Source organism: Triturus cristatus, chromosome 7 (assembly GCF_964204655.1).
Source record: "Triturus cristatus chromosome 7, aTriCri1.1, whole genome shotgun sequence".
Taxonomy (NCBI): Eukaryota; Metazoa; Chordata; class Amphibia; order Caudata; family Salamandridae; genus Triturus; species Triturus cristatus.
Window position 1 is genome coordinate 261,612,550 of NC_140590.1, and position 27,027 is coordinate 261,639,576.

Genomic DNA, 27,027 nt, shown 5'->3' on the forward strand with positions numbered 1-27,027 from the left:
CGATCGAGCACATTGCAACCGGTTGAATGTCAAGTCTTCCTCCTCCCTTTTGTAGAATAATATATGATAAACTCTTGCTCCGCCTACCGCAGGTCATCGCCCTCTCTGCTCTCTTCGAGCCTTCCTGATCTCGCCCCGCCCCGTTCCCGCCTCTTTCCTTTCCCCGCCCACACGTTCCTCCTCCTCCCCCTTCTGACGTCACGCACTGTAAGTGAATGAGCTCTAAACAGGGCGTTTGCAGTAGCTGAGCTCGGGCACAGCCTCTGAACAGCCCCGTGCTCCCTGCCCTCCGCCGCCACCGGGCACATTGTTCACCCGAGGACCCCTGACGCTCTCCACAGGATGGACCTGGGCCTTATCCTGGACCAGCTGGAGTCGGGAGACCAGGAGCTGGTGCAGAAGGCCCTGCTGGAGTACAACAAGGAGGTAGGAGGAGGATCTGGAGGGAGGAGAGGTCGGGCCGTGTGGGGGGCACAGGTGTGACGGAAACAGAGGAGGAATGAGTATGAAGGAGGAGGGAGTCCTAGTCTGCGACGAAGGAGGCAAGAGTTACAGTGTCTTATCATGAAGAGGAGGAAGGCTCAATGTGAGGAGGATAGGGAGGGGGCGGGCTGGTGCTGCGTGTGGTAAATAAAGGAAGCTAACTCGGGGTGTGTGAGGAAGAAGATGGGCAGTAGAACTGAGAGTGGAAGCTCTGCATGATGTGGAGGAAAGCGTGAGGCCGTCTTGTCAGTGTCCCGTGTATCCTCACATATCTCCAGTGACTGTCACTTAGCCCTGTGTGCTCTGACTGGCCACATTGCCTGTCTCTAACCCTTCTTCGTGTCTGTCAAAAGATCCGGTGTCCACCACTCCTGCGCGTGAGCCTGTCATTTACCAACGTCTGTGTCTGCGTCACTGTTCACTTACCGTAATAGTGTCTGCCTTACCGTAGTAGTGTCTGCCGCTGCTTTGGTTTGTCTCCCGTGCACCCTAGTTTTTGCCTTGCTCTGCCTCCTCTTGACCTTTCAGTGACCAGAGTACCCATCTATCCAGCTCCAGGATTCCCTTCCGGGGATACTGCGCTTTATATATACACATAACATCTCTGCCTGCAGTTACCCCTATGTCTCATTCGGATTTGCATGTCGTTTAACGTATATGTAGGGTATGTCAGCCCCGGTTTTCAGTGTGTCTGAATCTGCTCGCCGCCGTGATACCTGCATTTGCTTCAGTATCTATGTGTGCCCTCCGAGTGCCTGCATTTCACGGTGTATATTTCTCTACCACCTGTTTGCCTGTCCGTTCATCCCTGCGTCTGCCCAACTCCCTTTGCCCTCCGCCTTCTGTCGGTCTATACTCAATGTACCTGAATTTGCCCAAGTCCCTAATGCTTCCTCTATGTACTTGCACTTAGCACATTGTCTTTCTCTGCCATTCATGTACTCTGCCACCTCCTTTCCATGGCCTGTCCTTTACTCCTTCGTTTTTCTGTGTCCCCCATTTCCTTATCGTTTAGCCCATTGTGTGCCTCCGTTCTCAGTGTGCCATATTATTCACCGGCGCCTTGCTCTGCCGCTGTGAACCTGCATATATTCTAGTCACTATCACTGCCATCCAAGTACCTTCTTTTGCCTCACTATTTCTCTGCCATCTGTCTGTATGTTCTTCATCTCTGTCCCCTGTTTCCCTATGGTTTACCCTCTGGGCGAAGTGCATTAAAAAGTATGGTAACTGTAATGCTGAGCACAGTAGGGGCGGGGTGAGTGAGCGTGGGGGCGTGGTCAAAGAAGTGACACAAAAAAGGAACTTATTTACAAGCCCCTTGCGTCGCCAGTGCACCACTTTTCATGATGCTCTGGCGGCACTGAGTGCAGACCCATATCTACGAGGCCACGCAAAGCCATTTTGGGTAGCTTTTCATTACCTTGTAGATATGGTTAGTGTAAGCAAATGCAGTACAAGTTGCTGCATTGCCCTATCGTGGAAACACCCACCTCAATGCCCATGGAAAGCCTTTCCATGGGCATTGAGGTGGGTGTTTCCACGCAACAGCCATGTATTTTGACTCATTCCCAGATTTGCAAGGATCTGTACATCTGGGAATGTGTCAAAACTGTACACTTCCCCAGGTCAGGCATAGCAAGGAGAAATCTGTTTATTTGTCATCGTTTTTTCCTCTTTATATGTGCACTGCACACATAGAAAGTGGAAAACTCCTCCATGGGTTACCAACAACGCAGAAACCCTTGCACCATGGTGCAAGGATGCCTGCTTTGGCACTAGGCACCATATTTTGTGCCGGCTAAAAGGACTGGAATGCACTGTATCTTGTAACTATGGTCCATTCCTGGCCTTTCGATTTGGCCTAGGGCAGCACAGCAAATACACTTGCAGCACTGCCCTATGCCAAATCATTGTAAATGAGACCCTAAATATTCTGTAACTTTTTTCGGCCTTTCCCCATAAGGTACTACACATTAAAAATAATAACACACAGCTTAAATGAAAATTACATGCAAGTTGTTAATCAGTAGGAAATGCCTTATCAGACATTATGAAACCTTTATTAGTTAATGCACTGCACCAGGGAGCCACATAATTGAATTCTGGTTGGTGCTGAGGAGAATAGTGACATGAGTATGTTTCGTGCTACAAGGTCCCAGTCTGTGACAGAAAGCACTATGAACATGTAAGTCATTGTTTTCAACTTTTCTGGTATCCTATGTTATAGGCAGCCAGGTTCCAGGACTTCTTTTACTCAGGATTTCAGTAGGCTGTTAGACCCCTACTTTGAGAGATTTAACTTCACACTCCTGGGGGATTTCAATTTTCATTAGGCAATGCCTCATGTAAGGATACCCAATGTCTTTTGGAAACTTTGAGTAGCTGTGGTTTCTCACAGCTAGTCAGAAATCCTACCCTTATAGCGTGGCATATCCTTGACAGTGTTTTTTCTAATGACCCGCCTATAACAGTGGGGGACCCTATTCCCCTTGTTTGGTCTGATCACTTTGTCATTCCTTTTGATTTACACTTCCTGTCATCAGTGATGCCTCCTTCTAGCAACAGGAATCTGGAGGAAAGGAGGAACCTTAGCCTTATAAGTAAGGAGGCGCTCTCCAATTTCCTCAATAACCTTGAGCTTACTAAGCATCAGGATGCCAATCTGGCAGCTGCTGAGCTATCGCAACAACTGTCGGCATCAATGGATTTTTTGGCACCTGCAACTAAGCACTACTCAGCGAAAACAAAACCCTCTGCTCGCCTGTCAAATCAGTGCTTTCTATTCTATATGTTTAGTTCCATCCCTGTCTTCGCTCGGCGTGCCTGCCTGGACAAGGCATGTGCACGCACCCAGACAGCACATATGCATGCATATGTTGTAGGAGAACAGCGCGCTGCTTTGCTTTTATTCTGCAGAGGTCTTAGCAGGACGTGCGCTTGGCGTGCTTTCGCTTTCTTTACTCCCCGCGTTTACTTTGTTAACTCTCCGCATTCCTTTAATTTGCATAGCCTGTTTCTATTTATGTTTATGCCCTTCACCCTCTGCTACTTTTGTATTCCCACTGTTGTATAGACGCATAGTATGCACCTCCATGCGTCTGTGTGATTTGCCCACACCTGCTCTAAATGTTCCACAAGTGAAAACTTCGCAGGAGACAGGGGTGCATAGGAGAGCTCCACGTGTAATCTTGTTTGACTTCAGTTATAGCAACTGAGCAGGTTTACGAGACCCAACGGCGTACCTTTTGGCCATTGAGTACAAACGGCATTCTGGGCGTCATATGATTACGTCATGTTGGATCCGATTCAACGCTTCCTCTTTCGATTTAATCGTATTACTTTTATATTTGTTGTTGGCTTTTTTAGGCGACCCCTGATTTTCTGAAAGCCAGAGCACTGCGAATGCTGTCTTTACAATTGTTTTTTTTTTTAATAACTGGGCTTCGGATCTCTTTCAGGTGCAGTCAAAATAACTGCTTTTGGTGTGTGTGTATTTTTCTAACACTGTCCTCGCTCTCTAATTTGGAGACATAAGCTGGTAGGTGTTATGTTCTAGGCACCGGGTCTAGATCACGCTGGTTGACCGCACGCTATGGGGGGGGGAGGAGGAGGAGGAGGAGGAGGAGAGGAGAGGAGAGAGAAAGGAACACACACTCACTCACTCACTCACACACTCACTCTCACACACACTCTCCCTTCCCCCCATATGTTTATCACTGGTCAGGATCGGATTGGCAAGGCAGGCAATCGGACATGGGCTGATGGGCATGTGGCTGAATCCAATTAGTGAGAAATGTAGTTTTGGAGGACTAAGCAGTCCAATCAGTCAGAGACATCCCTGTCTTCACAAGTGCACAACTAACAAGCATTTGCAATGCAATAGGTCTCGCATTTACGCGAGTTTGAGCTATTGGCATTGTAAGTGACAATACCATTTATTTAAGTTTTGGTTCTTAAAACGTACATAAAAGGCATTGTCATTTACAATGCCAATAGCTTAAACTCTCGTAAATGCGAGACCTATTGCATTGCAAATGCTTGTTTTCCTGTGTCGCTTCCCAAAATTTCCAATGAGAATTAAATTAATTAAAATTAATTAATTAATTAAAATTAATTAATTAACATAGGAAATCACGCACACCCACATATAGAGAATATATAACTGGTTCATGTGTAATATGGTCCCTTTTTTCCATCAAGGGGTTCCTGTGTGGTTTGTGAATGTCACCAAAACCACAAGATTGAAATATAGGTGAAAGGGGAACACGCAGTCTGTACCAGTGCTTACAAGTTGGTGAGTTGTATGTGGGATTCGTTAAGGAGGGAGATGCAAGGAAATGCATACAGGTGAGGGTGAAAAGAGGGTGCTGAAGAGGAAAGACATAAGGTGCGAGATATCAGGAGAAAAAGAACATACAAATCTAACAAAGAGACTGAAGAAGAAAGCGTTCTGAAGACGGAACCAGGAATGGTTGAAACCCTCTAAACACAACTACCACTAGTAATGTTTAATTCGCGTTCAGTTTAAAATGTTTAAATTACTTTTTGAGTGCATATATGTGTGAGTATGCAAATTTATTTCCCAGGTGCAAGCATTCCTCATGATTGCCTGTTTAATCTGTGGCACCTTGTGTTCCACCCCTAGAAATTACTTCTAGAGATGCCACTGAGTTGGTTTGTGAGTTTTGGTGCAGTATTTTGAAATTGTAATGGATAGTATTTAGTTTTTATGGATTTGTACATTTTTTTAAAATTGAATACACATATTTTGGCATTGAATATTGAGCACCAAGCAGATTTGAAAGTTCTGCTATAGTCATCATGATGATATACCCCTTCTTGTTACACACACATATGTCTTCCAAAACGTTATTTATCAAAATAAAGTCATAGAAGGTTCTCATTTTCAGAACAAAAAAAGCGAAGTTAAGATAAACTGCATATAGAGCAATTTTACAGCAATTAGAACTCCTCATCATATATGATAAAGACGATTTATCATGCTCAAAAAATGAGCTTACAGACGATAAGAGGACCTAATGGACAGAACAAGGAAAGTAGTAGCGAACTATAATTTTTAAGAGGTTGAAAATAACCACGTTTTAAGATCTACTGTGTTTGTAAAACTATCAGTAGGTGCACCAATTAAAAAAAAAAATCAGGGCATTTAAACTTCGAGTCATCAAGGGTTATCAGTGTTTCCTTAATGGCTGCATTTTGACCCAAAGGCGGTATTTTAAACATGTAACAACGTTTGCCAGTAAACAGTATTTCTGGGTTCTCATCTGTCTTTTAAAAAATGAAGTCTCACGTTTGTTATGTGAATTTGTAGAGCACGGCTAAACACCTGTGAGTGCATCAAGGCGATGAGTAAGGCAGGCCCCTAGGGGGGGAGGGAAGAGATCATGCCTGTTTAATCTGGAAGAGCCATGTCTTGATATTCCTTCGGAAATCCATGAGGGAGGGGGAATATTCTGAGGTGTTTTGGGAGGTCATAACGGGTCATGAATGTAAGGTATGAGAAGGAGTGTCCTCCACTTCTGGTGGTCTTGATGCTAGGGATGAATGCTCTTGCCTGGCATGCAGATCGAAGGTGTCTGGTGGGTTAGTAGAAGTTGAGGCATTGGTTGAGGTAAGCTTTGTAGGCATGGGCGAATAGCTGGAATGTACATCTTTCAAGCACCGGGAGCCAGTTTAGATTGTTGTATTGCTAATATATGTATTTATATTGCATGTCTTGGTGCTTTTATTGCACAAAATGCAGTGGTATAAAACCCATATATCACAGGGAACTGTGAAACATGGGAACATTTTCATGGTTGCATGTGAAATAAGGGTTTCCTCATCATAACAGAAACCTAAACCACTCGCTAGACCTTTAACATTGTCAGGACTACTAGGGTTATGCAGCTCAATGTACCAAATTATGCAGTAAGGTTAAACTGCAGTAGATTATGCGGCACACTGGCAACATCATATTCATCCATTTGAGCTAGAACCAACGTTTTTCATGAAACCTGCACATTTTGAAAATTGTGAGGCAAAAACACTGAGTCCATGTTTGTACTGTAAACCCTCTAAGCTACAGAACCGCATAAATCAACTGACCCTCACCACTACCTATTGATTTATTAAACATTTATTCAGGAAAGATAAACAAAACCTATACATGCTAATTTAAGTAATTTCAGTCAGTGCACTGTTGGCTGCTCTTTAAAAAAAAAAAAACATTTTGTTTCAAGGTAACCACCCCTCCATAAACAGGCAACATAGAAATACATAACATGTAACATGTCTGCCTCAGAGTTGTGGTGACATTTGTAAACCACATTGCCTTCAGCCTCTTGATTTATGATGTTACCAGAACCCCTTGATGGCAATATTGGATCATATTACATGGTTACCCAATATCTATATCTATATATAAAAATTCACTGAAAAAACCATAGGTTTCTGGGGCGTTATAGTTAGCTGGACTTTTCACTCGTACAAAACCATTGAAATTCCCCCGTTATAGTTAGTTCAGCTAACTATAACTTGCGCGCCCGCAATGCACTGCTGATGACGTCACATATTACATCACTCATGACATGGTCAGTGACATCACTCATGACATCTCAAATGACATCACTGATGACATCATCCAGTGAATGTGTGTTTTTCTGAAAATTACATATGTTTTATATATGTATATCTCGAGGTCGATGGAAGAATAAATGGGTATATAAGTGTCTAAATGGATGATTTGTTTTTGAAAAATTGATTGTATAACTGGCTGATTAAGTGTATCTTAGTGAATACATGGCTTAGTGAGTAATGTTTAAATATGTAAATATCTGTATCAGTCTCTCATTTTGTGTATAAGTGGCTGCATGGGTTGGTGAGTAGCTACATGAGTGTCTATATAGGTTATTAGTTGTTTTTTAGGTCTCGGGACCATCCGGTCGGCAGACCGGAAGTCCGGAGATTTAATGACTTGGGAGAAGAGGGGCTTGAACCCGCCCCTCTTCTGCCCTGTTCTCCATTGGCTGGCCTCGTAAATGCTGGCCAGCCATTGGAGAAGAGGTCCCGTCACTCCAATCATGCCCCGTCCTTTTCGGATCGGGGGGCGTGTTTTTTGCGAAAAGTCTCAAGGAGGAGACAACAGCAAAACACGCCCCCCGAATCCGAAAAGGACGCTGCGTTGCCGCGCTGCTGCAGAACGCTTCGAGTAATTTCGCAAGCCAAAAGAATGGTGCAGAATGCAGTTTTTTTCGCTGGTTAGTACCAGTGATGTCAGTCCCACTTTAGAAGTCATAAAGCATTATTTTCCCTCCAAAAAGCATATTTATTCCTAGCAGTGCAATTTACTGACAGCACGCGTGAAAGATGTCAACCCCAATGCAACATGTAAAGCATGTATACATGTCTTTGTCAGGCAGACTTGTTTCCAGTCGACTCGCAATCCCGTGTATGATGAAAAGATAGTCAGGGAGGGGTGTGGAAAGGGGGAGCAAAGTCATAACATTCCGCTGGTTTAAGCAGAGTAGGCTGGAGTTTATTTGAGGGTTTAGTGTACTTGTGATCAAACCCGTAGGGGGCGAAACACGAGCACTTTGCAGCTTGATTGCAAACGGGCCTCAATGGTCCCTATGTGACCCGGCTGAGAGGGAGAGGGGCGGGGGCCCAGGGCGCGGGCGCGGATTCTCACGATGGCATCATTTTACATTTCAGATCTGGGCAGGTTCTACTTAAAACTACAGATTGAATGGTAAGAGTGACGAACGAACGACGTGCTCCATTTTAAAGTGTGTACAGTGTGTCACACTTCACTCAGTAGACAGGCGCTGTACGTTATAAGAGGAGACTCTATGGAGAGCACAGGAGCGGGGAAGCACGACGCACTGGGCGCTGACGGCGCCTAATAACGGGATCCGATGCAGGAACACGGCGACCTCCAAGGAGCCCGCTTGTGCTCCTGCGCACAGTGCTTGTGACAAAAGAAGGCCCCTTTCAAAGTGTTTGTTTGGACTCTCTAATGCGGTCTGTGTGTCAATCGCTGCTGATCCTGCTGCTTGTGGGGGAAGCTTGCTCAACTGCAGTTGACAAAGCTTACCACCTGCTGCTTATGCTTATGCCACATGCTGAGGAAGCTTGCCCTACTGCTGCCTGTACTATCTGAAGCGAATTCTTTCTCTACCGCTGCTCACGCTTCGTGGAAGAGACGTCCCCAACTGATGTCCATGTGTGTGAGGAAGCAGGGCCACTGACATCCATGAGAGATGTGTGTGGAGGAAGCTGCCTGTCCTAATCCTGTGCATACTGTGTGTGAAGGAAGCTGCTTGTCCTACTCCTTTTCATACTGTGTGTGGAGGAAGCTGCCTGTCTTAATCCAGTGCATACTGTGTGTGAATTTGAAGGAAGCTGCCTGTCCTACTCCTGTGCATACTGTGTGTGAACTTGAAGGAAGATGCCTGTCCTAATCCTGTGCATACTGTGTGTGAAGGAAGCTGCCTGTCCTACTCCTGTGCATACTGTGTGTGGAGGAAGCTGCCTGTCCTACTCCTGTGCATACTGTGTGTGAATTTGAAGGAAGCTGCCTGTCCTACTCCTGTGCATACTGTGTGTGGAGGAAGCTGCCTGTCCTACTCCTGTGCGTGGAGGAAGCTGCCTGTCCTACTCCTGTGCATACTGTGTGTGCAGGAAGCTGCCTGTCCTAACCTACTCCTGTGCATACTGTGTGTGGAGGAAGCTGCCTGTCCTACTCCTGTGCATACTGTGTGTGGAGGTAGCTGCCTGTCTTACTCCTGTGCATACTGTGTGTGGAGGAAGCTGCCTGTCCTAATCTCATGCATACTGTGTGTGAATTTGAAGGAAGCTGCCTGTCCTACTCCTGTGCATACTGTGTGTGAACTTGAAGGAAGATGCCTGTCCTAATCCTGTGCATACTGTGTGTGAAGGAAGCTGCTTGTCCTACTCCTGTTCATACTGTGTGTGGAGGAATCTGCCTGTCCTACTCCTGTGCATACTGTAGTAACAACGCCGCGTTTATCGTCCAGTGTCCGCCTTTGAAAAGGCGCTTGCGGTAAAATGCGTGTGCGGGCTTACGTGCAAGCCCTATCTTCCCCAACACCCCCCTTCCCCCAGAACTCTACCCCCACTGCTGGCATTGGCAGGCTGCCAGGGGACATACTGTGGGGCCCCACAATTTGTCACCATGGGCTACAGCTCGGGAATGTGGTCCCAACTTATAAAACCAGAATATACAGGACTCCCAGTGGCAGGGCTCAGGGTGTGCGAAAAAAACGGCGGGGAGGGGTAAGGGGGTTTCCGAGGGGTGAGGGGCGTGGTCATAGCTCAACAGGCGGCCGGCTGCACATTATCATACCAGCGGAACAGCCATGAGGGCAGAGGAGCCCACAATCCGGAATCCCTATTAACACAATATTAGAATGCATGACATCTGTAATCACAGACTGTCTCTAATTGCCTCATTGGGTGAGAGCCATTCGCCTGACCACCGAGCCTGGCCCGTTTTTTCCTTCTCTGACGTCAGAGCAGCATGACTCCTGGCCCTTCTCCGACGTCAGAGCAGCATGACTCCTGGCCCGGATGTCACGGTCTGGGGCAAAGGGTCCTCTACTAACCGTGGACCCCACAGACACAAGGGAGGCAGGGAGGACGAGTGTCGCTCCCGCACCCCCGACCGACCCCTGTCTCTCCTGTCAGCAGCCGGTCTGGGTAACCCCCTGGGTTGCAGCTTGTCATCGACCAACACAGCTGCTCCAGCTGTGTTGGTCGATGACGAGGGGTTGTTAGTGAAGCTGTCAGCGTGGCCCAGCTCCCCCACCGCCAGCCCCCCCCCACCCTCACACAGGAGAGCGCAGCTCTGGGGGAGAGCAATGTACATCTTAAATCAGTAGTTGTCACTAACAGTTTTTTTTTTTTACCAGTGGGGTTCATGGACAATAATGACGCGCAAGGATTTGGCTTCTCGACAGCACCACTTACCTCTACTGTAATGAGAGGTAAAACACCACCGAGAGTAACAACTTGCTACAGTTTAGTTATGACGTCCAATGACTGCAGCGAGTGCGTTACGTGGGATGAACACTGTTTTGCGCCGGGCACAAGTCATACAAATAATAAGTGGGGGGACTGACCTAGTTTGGCAGCATGCAAGTGACATCACGGCGCACGAAGCCACGGCGCGTGACATCTCGGCGCATGACATCACACAAGCCATCACAGGAATTGACTTCATAGAAAGTGGCATCACAAGCCACGACTTTACAGGAAGTGGCACCCCAAGAAGTGACATCAGATCTAAAGCCCTCACATATATGTTTAGCAGGTCTAACAAGTGTACGTTTGAGCGCATTGCGAGGATAATACCACAGTGAGCTATGGAAGATGGTATGTGACTTCCACACCTTGCAACCCCCCAGTTTTATGCAACACATCCTGCACATTCCTTTACAAACATATCATTTTTGAACATGTAATAAATGTACGTGTAATATGCACGTGTTGATGTAAAGCGCTCTGACACCCTGCATTGGAATGAGTAGGGCTATACAAGTAAAATAGTCAATAGTAATAGTACATTATTTCAACGCCTCCTCAGGGGAAGTAAACTCTATATAAATGCAATTTGCTTTGTGTGAATACTGGGAAAGACCAACACATCTGACAGCGCATGCATATCTCCTAAACAGGGACTGAACAAAGTGAAAAGCTGCCTCTCTTAAGTATGTGTGAAGTGCCAAGAAGGTGTGAGCCTTTGTTTCCCCTCTACTTCATTTGCATCAGGTGTGAGGCTCCTGACTGCTCCCAGCCAAGAGACTGGAACACAAGCATTTACAATGCAATGGTCTCGGCATTGGTAAAGTTAGAGCTATTGGCATTGCTCATGACATTTTTTTTGTTTATGTTTTTGTTTTTAAAACATTTAACGAAACGGCATTGTCATGAGCAATGCCAATAGCTCTAACTTTAATAATGCCGAGACCGTTGCATTGTAAATGCTTGTTTGAGTATCCGTATGAGTGTCTGAGTGTCTGTATGGTTCGGTGGGGGTATTACGTAGTGCATAGGTGCATGAATGAGTGACTCACTGTTTGTATGTGTTGAAGACAGCATGTGTGCAGGACTGTATGGGTTGATGAGTGTGTGCATGGGTGGGTTAGTGAGTGAATGACTGTCTCAATAGTGTCTTTATGAGTAACTATATATGTTTTAAACTAGTATATGTGACTATTGGTGTATATAAGTGAGTATATGTGAGAGTGAGTGATTGAAAGAGATCCTGTATGAATAAGTATGTGTTTCTATAAGTGATTGTTTAAAAGACTACGTATGTGTAAGTTTCTGTATAAGTAAGTGTTGTGGTGTGTGTATAACTGTATATGCAAGTAAATGGATGTTTGATTCTTTATTAGCATGAGTGACTATGTGTGTGAGTAACTCTATGGATCGGTGGCGTTGTGTAACAGGATGTATGGGTGTATGAGTACATATGATGAGTGAGTACATGTATAGGACTGTTGGTGGATGTGGATGTGGATCTTAGAATTACTGAATAGGTTGTTGTAACTGGTATTGGTATGTCCATTGTTTTGAAAAGTTTAGTTTCTATTTTTGAATGTGTGTATCAAATGTTATATTAGGGGGAGAGGAGGTCTGCCACTCTATCACAAGGATTATGTCATCTGAGATGTCATCTGAGATGTCATGAGTGAGGTCACTGACCATGTCATGAGTGATGTAATATGTGACGTCATCAGCAGTGCATTGCGGGCGCGCGAGTTATATTTAGCTGAACTAACTATAACGGGGGAATTTCAATGGTTTTGTACGAGTGAAAAGTCGAGCTAACTATAACGCCCCTGAAACCGATGGTTTTTTCAGTGAATTTCTAAGGTTTTAGAAATGCTAATTCCTAACTATAACGTGCCTGAAACCTATGGTTTTTTCAGTGAATTTCAAAGGTTTTTTAAATGCTAATTTCTAACTATGCCTACAGAGATGGGACATAAGAAGAAAGAACGCACAGAAAGGAAAAAAAAGAAATGGAGAACGAAGCAACAGAAGTCCTCAAAGACGAAGAAAAGTGCAGGAAGAAGGATAACGTGCAGAAAGAACAAACAGAAGAGCAGAAAGAAGCCTTGTAGCAAAATCATCCTGTACCCTCAACTTTTTCAGACGGATACTGGTGGTAACTGAGTTTGACTAACCAGTCCTAGAGCCAGTGCTATGTTAAATGACACTCAGAATACAGTGAAAACACCTACATACACTAGGGAACATTATGCGTTGGTGTCCCCCTGTGATTAGCATGACCTCCTCTGTAAGCCCCTAGTATATAATAGGGCAGGGGATTAAAACCACCTCTTAAAACGCGCCACAGGGCGTGTTTGCACACGTCACCGCAGGCCCCTGTGGCCGTTTTAAGTTGGGAGATTAAGTCCCCTTGAATCCTGAGGGTCCCTAGGGTCCAACTAGCCCACTAGGTACCTCCAGTAAGCGCCACAGAGCTGCGTTGCAGAGAGGTGTAAAAAGTGGCATGGCCTGGACCACCTCTCTGCAACGCAGCTCAGTGGCGCTTACTGGAAGCACCTGCTGGGCTAGTTAGCCCCCAGGGGCCCTCAGGTATGAAAGGAAATTATTTCCCCAACTTAAAACACGCAATAGGGTGTGTTTGCACACGTCACCTCAGGGCCCGTCCCCTCCCTTCCCCACTGTGTAAACACGCCCTGTGGCCGTTTTTAGGTCTCTCCTTGCTATCGCGTAAGCGATCGCAAAGCGAGACTATTGTAAAAGGGCTTTTCAAAGTGCTCCCAAAAAGCGGATTGCATTGCTAGCACGCGCACAATCACGCGCATGGTGCCGACATGCACTCCGCTTTTTGGGAGCACTTCAAAGGGTCCGCTCCCCCGCCTTGAATGCGCTCCCCCGCGCGCGCGCGCCACGCTCCGCCAGGCTTGTTTTGTTTCACTTCTTTTTTTTCTTTCAATAGCAATCACTTTCAGTCCCGCTCGTCGTCACCGTGTAGGGCATGGCTGGTTATCAGCAGCTCTGAGGCCTCTGAGGACATCAAAGCGGCCGCAAAAGTGCACACTATTGGAGGGATGTCATCATTCGGGCTCCAAATAACGGCCTGTTCCCAGGCAGATCCTCCGTGCTGCGCCGTGCTCACAGTAGGAAAGTCGAGATCTGTCGTCGCCTAAAAGCCGTGTAAATGGCAGACGTGCTATATGTAAACTGTGTAACATAAAACCCATACATTGAGAGTAATCTTTCATTACTTAATGCCTTTTTAGCGTGTCCTGCCTTTGAGCGAGCGCATGTCCGTTTTCTAGTACTTTGTGTTTCACTATTCACATCCGGTAATGGCTTAAATATGCAAAGTCTTGTTGGTTGAATAGCCTTGACAGCACAAAAGGGAGACATGACGTGAAACCACTTGGACTATATATTTTTATGAGGCATCTTATGCCTGCTTTTAACCACATATTAAGGGTGCCCTAATGGGAATGTGTGCCTGGGACACCTCACGCTAGTTATCGCTGCTCTTCTCCTTGCTCCTCCACCCCTCCCCCTCCCACACCCACCCCCAGGCTGCACGACACATTGCGCTCGTTATCACAGCTCCTCTCTTTGCTCCTCCAACACCCCCCCCCCCGCAATCCCCAAGCTGCACGACACATCTTGCTTATCACCGCTCCTCTCCTCGCTCCTCCCCCCCCTTCCCCTGAGACTGCCACGGAGCGTGCATTTAGGACAGTCACACTGTGAAACGACCATATGGCCCACGGCCTCCCAGTGCCCTGCTGTGTTTTTATGGCGGCCGCGCACATCGCCGAAAATAAGTTTACAACGCTCCTCTTCTTGCATTTCAAATGCTTGTTTTTTAAGCGGCGCAGCAAGCCGCATGCTAAATGCGCCCGCCCTGCCATTTATTTTCTATTTCTTTACTTTAGTTACAATCTCGGCACCCACGCGGGTGCCATGATTTCATCAAAAGTAAAGAAATAGAACAAGCATTTGCAATGCAATAGATCTCGCAGTTAAACGAGTATAATCAATTGGCATTGTAAATGACAATGCCTTTTATTTATGTTTTTAAAAAGAAAAATAAAAGGCATAGTTATTTGCAATGTCAATAGCTCAAACTCACGTAAATGTGAGACCTATTGCATTGCAAATGCTTGTTTAAGTTGGGTGATTAAGTCCCCTTGAATCCTGAGGGTCCCTAGGGGCAAAATAGCCCACTAGGTACGTCCAGTAAGCGCCATTGCAGAGAGGTGTAAAAAGGGGCACGGCCTGCACCACTTCTCTGCAACGCAGAGCAGTGGCGCTTACTGGAATCACCTGGTGGGCTAGTTGGCCCCCAGGGTCCCTCAGGATTGAAAGGGAATTATTTCCCCAACTTAAAACGCGTCACAGGGCGTGTTTGCACACGTCACCTCAGGCCCCGTCCCCTCCCTTCACCACTGTGTAAACGCGCCCTGTGGCCGTTCTAAGTTGAGAGATTAAGTCCCCTTGAATCCTAAGGGTCCCTAGGGTCCAACTAGCCCACTAGGTACCTCCAGTAAGTGCCACAGAGCTGCATTGTATAGAGGTGTAAAAAGGGGCGTGGCCTCAGAACACCTGTCTGCAACGCAGCTCCCTGGCGCATACTGGGGATACCTGTTGGGCTAGTTGACCCTCAGGGACCCTCAGTATTGAAGGGGAATTAATTCCCCAACTTACAACTGGCCAGGGGGCGCGTTTGCAGAGTGCTGCTAGGAGGAGGCGTGGCCTCCGGCGCGATGCCAGTCTTTTATTTATTTTATTTTTTTAAGAAGGAGGGCTGTGTGGCCCCCCTTCTTTTTCTAATTTATTGGCCCTGGGGACCCCATTCCCCAGGGTCTGCACCCTAATTTTTTGTTGAAAAAAATTAATTTGGTCCTCCCAAGGTCTTAATCGGCCCCAGGGACCCCAACCCCCGGGTCATGGCCTTTTTTTTTTTCTTTTTAATTCTTTAGGAGAGGGGCTGCGTTGCCCCTCTCCTCAGGCCACTTATGGCCCCGGGGACCCCATCCCCCGTGGCCAGCCTTTGTTTTTTATTATTTTAAAAAAATATAGATTTATAGACAACCCGTATGTACCTATCACCATGACGATTTGCGTGATATTCATTAAAAGGCGACTATGCATACAATGAATCCACATGGAATGTATTTACACCGCTAGTGAAGCTCTGACGTGTCTGACGCCCTACCGTGCCTAATCCCGGCGCCCCAGCCGTTGGGTACTCTCCAAGTAGACACCCTTGTTGTTTATGTATACAAACATGGGTAGCTATTGACGGGCACATTTAATACACATACACACGCACACCAAGCCATTCAAAGGGGATTCGACAAAAATTCGACCAAACTATGCAAGAAACACCCCTCATGGTTAATAAAACACACATCCACCGCCGGATGTGTAATACTTTTTATTTTACTCTCTGGAAAGGAGACGAACCTCACTTGAGAGTCACAGCATGCTCCTGGCTGAGCCCAATGCTGTGTTACACCCACCAGTGCCCGCCGAGTTCCACATACCTCTGTGTTGTATTCCACCAGCTAATGAGTATGCTATGACACTCTCTAGCCCATGTGCACTGTAACACCACCCCGTGAATATGTCATGCCACACTTGCCTTCGCACGGGTTATATTGCCCCATCTAACGTGCCTTCCTCGATGCCTATGTTACAACGCACATCGCTATGCCACACATATTACAATCTGGGATTCATATCTTTATCACAGTGCATATGCAACATTACACTCCCCAGCACATATTTTATATTACAACTTTAGAGACTAGTTAGGTTACACAACACTGCCCTGTGCATATTACACTCCAAGGCGCATATCGCATAGCACGCGCTAGTGCCTGTGCTATCTCGCGCTCTCCAATGAATCTGTCATTGCGCACATTGTATTGCATATTTTATTTCACGCCCCGGTTCATCTTATATCACACTTTTTTGTGCATAGTTTATACCATATACTATATCTAGTTTTCATTTTCAATCGTGCTCTCAGGACTATGTTCTATATAACACTGCGTCCACCTACCCTTTTCACGGGCATTACATTTTGCGATGGGGGGTGGAGGGTCAGGGGGTGTTTCTGCCAAGTGAGCCCGGAGTCACAGTCACAAATGTCCTCTTCTTCCCGAATAAAAGTGAGATTATGCTGCATACTTGTTCATATTTTAAGTAGTTCGCATAGACACACATTTAAAAAACAATAAAGTTCCTAATACCCACCTTCTCTGAACAGTTAGCTTGCTGCCCCATCCACCTCCTTCCTATCCTCTGTTGTCTGAATCCATGGACTAGCCTCTTCCCTCCTGCCATGCATGGTCTGATGTGCTGCCCCTGCCCTCCATTTAGCATGATGTACCAGTCCACTCCTCCTGCCCTCCATTGCACAATTCTATGGCCCATCATTGACCTCCTGCTTAGCCTCTGTGCTTAGCTTGCTGCCCCTATTCTCCTTCCCCCTGCCCTCCGATGTCTTTGTGCATGCCCCTGCTCCATCCTTTTTGCCCACCATGTTCCATGGACCTGCCACTCCTATCTACTCTGAGTGTTCTGTTGAGCTGCCACTCCCCTCCCACCTGCCTAGCATTGTCAGATGACTGTAACCAGTCCCTGCCACCTCCACCCTGCCTGTCCACATGCCATGCCCCTATCCCCTACCTCCTGTCCTCCATGGTCCATTTTACTGTCACACCCTTCTGCCCTCCCTGGTCTGTTGTGCTGCAACTGCTCCTCCTGCCTGCCCCGCGCGGTCTGTTGTGAGGCCCCTTCCCCTGAACTCTCTTGTCTGTGCCCAGGTCCTGACCCTCCGTTCTATCCTCCATGGTCCTTTGTGCATGCCCCTGCATCCTCCTTCTTGCCCATCATAGCCATTGTGCTGCCACTAACCCTCCCACTTGCCATGCATGGTCTTCTGTGCTGCAATGGCCCCTCCCACCTTCCCTGTGTGGTCAGCTAGCTGTCCCTGACCCCCTTCCACCTTCCCTCCATGGTCTGTGTGTATGCCATCATAGTCTCATTGTTGCTCTCAATGGTGTGCCTTGTTTCTAGTGCCCATCCTGCCTGACCTCCATGGTCATCTTGCTGCTCCTGCCCTGCCCCCTTGCCCCCAGCCCTCTGTCTCCATGTGCAGACCCCTATTCCCTCCCTCCTGGCTTGTCCGTTTCATTGTAATGCCCCTGATCCGTCCCTCCTGCTTTTTGAGGTCTGTTATGCTGCAGCTTTCTCTCCTGTCTGTCCATTGTGGTCAGCTAGCTACCATTACCTCTTTCCCCTCTGTTCTCTGTTGTCCATGTGCGTGGTCCTGTCCCCTCCCTATTGCTTTCTATGGATTGTTGTGATGTACTCCCGTCCCGCATGCCCTCTGTGGTGTATTGTGCTTCTGCAAACCCTGATGCTTGCCCTGTAGGGCCAGTTTGGTGCACCTCTCCGTGTCCCTGCTGTCCTCTGTTATCCGAGTCCATGTCCCTACCCCAATTCCTCCTGCCTACCATGATGCAATGTACCATACTTGCGAACATTTTGAACTTGGTAAGAGGGAGATTTTGAAAAAAAACTGGGGTATTGATTTTTCCCTTTGAGTTACATTGAAAAAGAGGAGATAGGAGACAGATCAAATAAAGCCCATTTGAGCTTAAAAACATTGGACGTTTCCTGGCTGAAACGGGTCTGTTGGCATGTATGGTTGTACTACCACTGCCTCTTCCTTCTGCCCACAATGGTCTATTATATTGCCACAGCCTCTCTTGCCAGGCCGTATTGTTGGTTTGTTGCCCCTGCCCCCCTTTCCACTGCCCTCCATAGTCTGTTGTGCTGCCACTGCCCTTCCTGCCTGCCCAGTGTGGTCAAATTGTTGCCTCTGCACTCTCCTACCTGCCTTCAATTTTCAGAGTCCGTGCCCCTGGCCTCTGCCTCTCAACAGTATCCCAATGAACAACTAGATTGCTAACATTCTATATTTATTACTAAAGTGTGGAATGCCTGACGTCTTCTTGATGTAATCAAAACTGTAATACCTAGAGCATTTCCTTTAGAAATTACATATATGAGAGGGTCTTATTTGCATCAAAATTATGGTTAGTGCTCTAAAAAACTAAAATGAGGACATATTTTCTGAGTTTTCAAATAGCGACAAAGCACTTTTAAATTATTTGTAATCTTTATGTTTTTTTATCCAGTTGACCACTTGATTAAATGTTGCACCTAGGGGAGAGGATGTGGTGTTACTTCCAGAACTGCCGACTTTGCAACTCTCCCCATGTCTACAACCAAAATGAATTTGATCTTGTGTGATGTAACCAATGCTCATGTAAAGCACTCCAATACCTGACAAGTCTGCACTATATAAATCTGAAAATACACAACAAATAAGTGTTTTGCACACTTCTGTCATTTGGCTACATGTGGGCTACATCTGGGTGATATTTGTGCTGCATTTGGGCTCTTTTATCTCTGGTGGCCATCTTGGGAGATTTATTTGTTATGAAGTTTCCTAATTTCCTCATTTACTGCAGTCTCCTCAGTAGGAAATGCTTTCAGTTTTTTACTTTGATTCCATCAAGAAGGTATTCAGATATGTCACACATTTGCCATAAATTCTGAATGTTAGCACTCTAGTTGCTCATTAGATCACTGTAGTAAAGCTACTGCTCACCAGAAGAGGATTTGAGAAGTCACTCAAAATGTGCCCATATTTTTCTTTCTTCAGCACTAATCCTAATTTCAAAACAAACCCCCTCATTGTGTTCCTTTTTAAATTAAATGTTTTAAGTGTTACCACTTTATTCCAATCAAGATGGCTTCAGGTGTGCCATACTTTTGTTATAAGTAAGAATGTTAGCGCTCTAGTTGTTCGTTGGAACATTTTGGGACATTCTGTCATTGGGCTATACTTGGGCTATATCTGGGTTACATTTGGGCTCTTTTGTCTCTGGTGGCCATAGATTTATTTGTTAGGAAGTTTCCTAATTTCCTCATTTACTGAAGTCTCCTCAGTGGGAAATACTTTCAGTTTTTTACCTTGGTTCCATCAAGAAGGCATTCAGATGTGTCACACATTTGCCATAAATTCTGAATGTTAGCACTCTAGTTGCTCATTAGATCACTGTAGTAAAGCTACTGCTCACCAGGGAAGTCTGCTGCTGGTATTCAAAGTGCATGTTTCAGTCTGCATGTCAGAATATTTTTAGGAAATAGAAGAGGATTTGAGAAGTCAAAATGTGCCCTAATTTTTCTTAATGCAGCACTAATCATAATTTCTATGGCAAAATGAACCCCCTCATTTTGTTCCTTTTTAAATTAAATGTTTTAAGTGTTACCACTTTATTCCAATCAAGATTGCTTCAGGGGTGCAATACGTTTGTAATAAGTAGGACTGTTGGCGCTCTAATTGTTCTTTAGAACACTCTGGGAAGCTGCAGTAGAACACAAAGGAATCAACTGACAATCTCTGCCCTTGTTGGATGTACATGTTTTACTGAGAATGTCAGACTTCATTTGCACATGACTGAGAAAGATAATGTGAATTTACAGAAAATATGCTCTCAGTTTAGCTTATAGATCACCTTCAGTTTAGCTTATAGATCACCTTCCAAACCTCTGTGGGAAAAGCATGAGAAAATAGTTTTCTCTCAAACATGATTCATGATATCACAGCAGAAGGCTTTATCACATGGTAAAATCACCTTAGAACACACCACAATTCCTAAAATGAGTATGGTACCATCAACACATGATTTATAATGTAACTAAAGTCTTAAAACCTTCTATTAACTGCAATGCTTTTTAATGTGGTGCGATCATGTATATTGGTCCCAAGATGGCTGCCAACACTTCTTGGATGAGGTACTGACAGCCAATCAGATCTCACGATGAGATGTGTGGTTAGGCTCCGCCCAGATATATCTATCTTTTTAACTCTAATTTTCTCAGGAACTACTGAACGGATTTACACCATTTAAGCAAACGGTACGAGTCTGAACTGAGGACTACCTCTTTGCCAAATTTGGTGTATTCCGTTTAGCAGTTGGGGCTGTAGCTGCGTCAACAGGTCCTATGGGGAAAATGCATGGGGAAAACGCGTTTTGGGACCCCCTTTTTTCTCGTCCCCCGCTTGACGAATCGCCGTGAAATTTTCAGGATAGTAGCGGACCGGAGCTGGCCAAAAGTTTGCAAAATTTCGCGAAGATTCGTCAATCTGTGCCAACGTTATTCCAAATAGAATGTTGCGGATTTTCCTATGGAAAATAGGTCCTAACTATAACTACCTACTGGTGACTGCCAGTAGGTGATATATATCTATGTATGTATATATGTGTGTATATATGTATATATATATATATATATATATATATATCATCTATGTAATAAGTATGTGAATTATATGCAGCACGTTTGTTTGTGAATGAATTGCTGTATTCAGTACTGATAATTAAGAAACCTCACATGAGGTCACACTGTCATGGGACGCAGCAGATTGGGAGAGGCATTTCACCAATTAAAAAAATGCAACTTCATGGGCGGATTAACGATTCTCCAAATTAAATGCCAAGAGAATCTTTATTTCAGTAAAGACAGAGGTTAACATTGTGCATTATTCCTTTCATGCCACTCAACACAGCACTTGAAAGATTATTAACATCATAAAGAAGACCTTCTCGAACAAAACATCCATTACATATAACCAATCCGTGCACTTAACAAGCTGCCTCTTTTGAATGCGAAACTTGCTCCCTCCTTCATGGCTGAACGAAGATAAAGGATCGATTAACAAAGGTAGGGTCCACTGGGTGCGCAAACCCTCAGAAGAACAAAAGTCTTTGTAGGAAGCGAGCTACTGGTTATTATCCGAAAGGAAAACATCAATAACCCATGTAAAATAACTTTTAAGTGTAAGAATCCTCAAGCAAATATTATTTTATTTCCATAACTTTTTCTATAATTTATTTTTAATTGTTTTCATTTTTTAACCCATATACTAATAAAAGATAGTCTCCACCTCTGGGACGGGTAGGGCCGGATATTGTAAGCCTTTGTGCCTTCAATTAAATTCTAATTCTCTTGGCATTTGATTTAGAGAATCTTTATTTCATTACAAGACCGGAGGCTCCCGCTATCCGTGTTGAAAGCCCTCCAAGACCACATCAGACGTGTTCAATTGGCATGCAGTAATGTTTTGCAAATGTGTTGCCATTTGACCGGTCAGCAGCCCTCAAGATATCCTCCAATCTGCTGCTTTTCCAGAAGGGCTGACTAGCCATAGCCCCCCTCATAGAGTGAGCTTGGTACTTCTGTAAATCCACACCAGCTAATTGCATAATACATTTCACCCATCTTGCTATTGTTGCACTGGTAACTGCTTTAAATGGTTTCACAAAGGAAATCGGAAGTGAATCAGTAGCATCAGGATGAAACTCACTCACCCTGGATTCATATTCCTTCATGCAGTTCGTAACACACTGTTTTCTGCAAGAATCACATTTTGGGTATAATATGGTGTTGGGCATTACCTTTGTCCTCCTAATAATCTCAAAAGTTACTCCAAAGGCATTTAAAACTTTGTTACTTGACTCCTAAGCCTTTATATTCAAGACGTGACAACAGGAGATTAGGCAAATAAGGAAGCTAGCTTCATACTAAGTTTTTGAAGGTCCAAATATCTACTACCAGGCCAAGAGGAAAACATACTCAGAACTAAATTTACATCACATAGGGTCTCATACTTGGGTCTTGGATGTCTCCTCAACCTTATACTCTTAAATACTCTACAGACCATCACATTCTTGACTAGATTGTGTCCTGGAGAAACTGCAGACCTGTAGCAGTTTAACGTCCAGTAGCTAAGGCCCCTATCAAACTGTTCTACCAAAGAATTCACCACCTCAACTATAGGAGCCTCCACGAGATCGAAGTCCCTTTCCAAGCACCAACGTACCCACGTCTTCCATATTTCTTTATACCTATTGCACGTTCCTGGAGCCCAGGGCTCCTCGAAGAGTTCCTCAGCTCTTACCTGACATCTCTAGATCGCCTGATATTTTCCAGGCAAGAAGTCTCAAAGTCTATGACAGAACCAGCGGATGCTCCTGTCCATCTTTGTCTCTCAATAGACCCTCTACGGCAGGAAGAAAAAAGGGAATGTCGTGAACAATCTCCAAGGTCATTGTAAACCACGCCTGTGATACCCAAAAGGGAGTCGTCAGGACAAGGGAGTATCTCTCTTGCCTCACCTTCTGAAGAACTCTCTGAATCATTGCGGAAGGCAGGAATGCGTAGGCGTTGGACCCCCTTCCAGGTCTGAAAGAAGGCGTTCACCGCTAGAGCACCAGGGTCTGGCATCCAACTGTAGTACCTCTTCAGTTGAAATGTCCGTCTGCTCGCAAAGCGGTCTAAATCTAGTGGTCTTCAAAAGTGACACAGCTTTCTGAAATACGCCACGCTCAATTTCCAGTCACTGTAATCCCTTAACCTTGAATTCCAGTCCGCAGACACATTTGCTTCTCTAGGCAAAAATTCTGTCTTCAAGTGAATCTTGTGCTCCAAGCAAAACAGCCAGAGTTTCTTGGCTAAGTCTGACATTCTGAAGATCTCGTCCCTCCTAAGAGATGTATATATGCTACTGCAGAAACATTGTCCAGCCTTTACAAAACAGGTCTGCCTTGCAAACAATGCTTAAAACTCGTAAGGGCGTAGAGACCTGGAGTCAACTCCAAATAATTTATGTGATGCAATTTCTCCATGTGTGACCACAATTCCCCAGTGCGCAGTGGACCCAAGCATGCCCCCCCAAACTTGTAAACGTGCATCTGACTCCAGAACGAATTCTGGAGAGAATCTAAAGATCTCCCTGCCATTCCAGGCTTCCAAATTGTCCAGCCACCAGTTCAACTCCAGCTTTCCCTCCTGATCTACAGCTACCTTGTCTCCATACCACAAAACTGTCCAAAGTGCCTTCGCTTTTGTTCTCTGCAGTGCCTGGTAATGCAAGGGACCTGAAAAAATAGCCTGAATGGATGAGGACAGAAGACCCAGGTGTCTGACTAGTTCCCTCAGAGTCAAGGGCTTCTGTTTCAGCACATACAATATCTCCTTTCGCATTTTATTGATCATCTTTACATTCAAAAGTAGAGCCCAATGCATTGTGTCTATTGTGAATCCTAAGATCTCCATAGACCTGGAGGGGATAAGAATAGACGTCTCCCAGTTTACTATGAAGCCTAAACTCTCTATAAGGGACATAACCCTGTTCAATTTCTTCAAAACCTGTGTCTGGCATTGCAATATGATTAAGATATTGGCCAAGTAGACGATCGTATTCACACCTCGCTCCCTGAAGTAGGAAGCTACAGCTCTCATCACCTTGGTAAAGCACCATTGGGCAGATGAGAGACCAAAGGGGAGTGCACGGAATTGGTAAAGACGGCCCTGCCAGGTGAATTGGAGATAGCGCTGACCCTCCCTGGCCATTGGAAGTAGGTATCTTTCAGGTTCAATTTTACCAGCCAATCCTCCTCTAGTAACTTATCCCTTAAGAGATGGATTCCTTCCATCTTGAAATGTCTGTATACAAGGAACCTGTTTAGATCTCATAAGTTTATCACGGGCTTCTACCCCTTGTCTTTCTTCTCCACTAAGAAGAGTGTACTTGCAAAACTTTTGTGTACTGTGGGAACTTCTATAATGGCGTCCTTTTACAACATACTTTTTACCCCTTCTTTCACCACTGATCTGTGGTGAAAGCTAATTCTCTTGGGGAAACATCTTGAGAGGGTTCAATCAGGCAATCTATCTTAAAACCCTGGATAGTCTCCAACACCCAAGAATCTCGCGTATAGCTTTTACAGGTGAGGGTAAAAAGTGTGAAGCGACCCCTCACTCTTCCTAGGAAAGAAGAAGACGGTGAAATCAATGTACTCTCCCTCGTAACTGGTTGAGCCTTGATGGCGCGACCTGTTCCCCCTTGCACAATGCAGATGTCCTCTTTGGGGATAGAAGGCAGTGGATCCTCCAGCTTGATATCCTCTACCAAAGCCTCTTTGTCAGAAGTTTGTGAGTGGGACCTCTGGGAACATCAGCCGTCAGAAAGTTTCCTTCTGCCGGCCCGTCAAAAAACACCTGTGCTGAAAACCCTACGCATGTTAGATAGTGCAGGCAGTAAAGGTAGCTACGTACTTGCCCAGAAACGTAATCGTCCTCTCTGAACAGGAGGCCTTAGAGATTCTCAGAAGGTTCTCTCTGAGCCAGGTCACCGAGTTTAGAATTCATTTTCATGAGGACTACTCTATGCCTGTCGCCATTGAGGTCAGCATTTGCATTCCCGAGAAGGACCAAAGCCCTTTGGCTCCAACCTCTGAGGAGGTTTATGTCTAATGGGAACTCCTCTGCCATGTGCCTCCTCTGCCATGTCGATGATCCTTGCTAGGTATCTCAAAACATCAAGGAGGCCGTTCTGACAAGCTTAAGAGATCTCTCAAGCCCCTTCCATGGGCACCTATCTAGCTTTAAGAGGAAGGTGATGAGCTTTGGGTATAGATTAGGGGTCGCAAACTTTCTCATGAATTGCAGCCCTTAAACATTCGGCCTTTAGAATATTACGTGCCTCTTTCTCAAGTGTGTTCTGAATCCACCATTTGATAAATTTGCCCACATGGTCCAGGGGCCACCACTAGGCACTCCTGGGGAGTTCAATGTTATGCAGGGAGTACATTTCCTCCCCTAATGGGTCTTAGACTACTCCTTTGGAAGTAGAAGAGGTTTTGTGCTCTTTAAAGAGGTCATCCTCAACAAAGTCCCCTTGGGTAAGGTCTAGTACTTATTCCTTTAAGGGACTTTCACTCTCTTGTTTATCCTCTCTCACCTCAGTCTCCTGAGTGCTGCTGTAGGCTCCTGATTCTGTTGTGCCGCATTGGACACCTTTCATATATGTGCCGCATAGGACACCCATCCCCTTCGAGGTGCTTAGACCTCCCTTTCTATTCGAGGTGCTTGGACCGCCCAATTTTTAGGGGGTATAACCCCTCTCTCAATATGTTTTGATTTTCTCTTTCTCTTACCTCATTTTTCTCCATACTCTGAGTCTCCCTCTGAGATAGAACCACAGTCTACTCATTATCTGAACCAAGAAATTTATTTTGGCCATGACCAGCTCAAGGGTCTCACGTACGCAGGTATGCATCTCATGCTGGGTCAATTTTTTTTTATTAGGTCCTTTGCCTGAGAAATCTCAGGGCTCTCTGTCTCCTATTCTCATGAGGGGAAGTTCTTAATAATGAGTACTTCCTCAATAATAACTTTATCTTATACTAAGGGAGAGTCTTATAATATTTAGGCCGTTATATAAGGGAGAGAATTATCATTAGATTATGAATAAAGGCAATATTTTAAGTTTGATGCTTTGAGAGTTAATTCACTGCCTTACTAAGGCGCCGGGGTGAAAAGCAATAAGATTTCAATTAACACAGCTGATCGTGGAGACACTGCAACTGTCAACTGTCACCGTGACATTGCACTGTCTCCTTGCGGCCTCTTGAATGCATCGGGTTGCATTGCACAAACCCAAACAAAGATGGTGGGACGCTGTGCGCTGGGCCGTTGCCCAGTGCTTTTCTTCAATTTCAGCCTGATGCGTTGTTGCGTGAGATGTGTTGGGTGAATGCTGCCTAGTACGCCGTCCAAAGCTGCAAGGGAATCCAGATGCCTGCAACACTGACCCAGTGCAGGGGCCGCAGTAGAGTAAAGTGTGGCCCCTGTGCTTGTTGAATGCACTGGGAACCTAACCTGGGCCCACTGTAGCGCCAAGTCGCTCACAGACCACCTCTGCGGAGCTGGCCCCACGGGGGAAGAAGAGCAGAAGGCAGCCTGCTCTTAACCGGGAGTTAGTAGATGGCCTGGCCTGCCCTGCCCGCAAGGCATGGCACCAACAGACCAAGGGGATGAGTACCAAGCAAACGCTTTATGACCCCAGCATCTCTACTGGAAAAACGTCACTGTATGGCAAACAAATAAACATCCCCAAGTAGACAGCACAGCTAGGTTCCATAAATTGGAACGTGACAGTACGCATACAAACATAGTAACGATATTACAAACATGAATTATGAAATAATAAGCAATAAACTACGACTTGCTATTTGGAGTGGCGTTAAAGGAATAATAGATAATGGTAGCCTTCGGTCCTGTAATGAAATTCTCACAGTTGCACCATCCACCTCACAATCATCCACAGTCATCATACATATGACTAGGTAATCTCCTGCAAGCTTACAGTGAAAGAGAGGTGCGGTCACTTTGTGTTCATGAGCTCTGTAAAACTAATAAGACTCTTAAGCATTTCTAATCTGTTATTGGCTAATCCCCTCTTTTCTGGATTAGTTTCCAGCAAACTGAAACATGCTGCTGTTCTGCATAGAAGCCTAACCTTTATTCAACCGATTTTCGTCGCTTTCAACCCCATGTTACCCCGCCTCTATCTATCACAAC

The 27,027-nt window shown here is 45.5% G+C and overlaps 1 protein-coding gene across 2 annotated transcripts in view; it reads left to right on the top strand.

Annotated features, from left to right (window-relative positions):
- Positions 1–202: 202 nt before the first annotated feature.
- LOC146809360 (chaperone Ric-8A) overlaps positions 203–27,027 on the top strand; it is a 362,752-nt gene continuing 335,927 nt past the window's right edge. For both annotated transcript variants that reach the window (XM_085616159.1, XM_085616160.1), the window contains exon 1: positions 203–426. In XM_085616159.1, the coding sequence (XP_085472285.1) occupies positions 343–426 (84 nt within the window). In that variant the 5' untranslated portion in view covers positions 203–342. The remainder of the gene's footprint in view (positions 427–27,027) is intronic.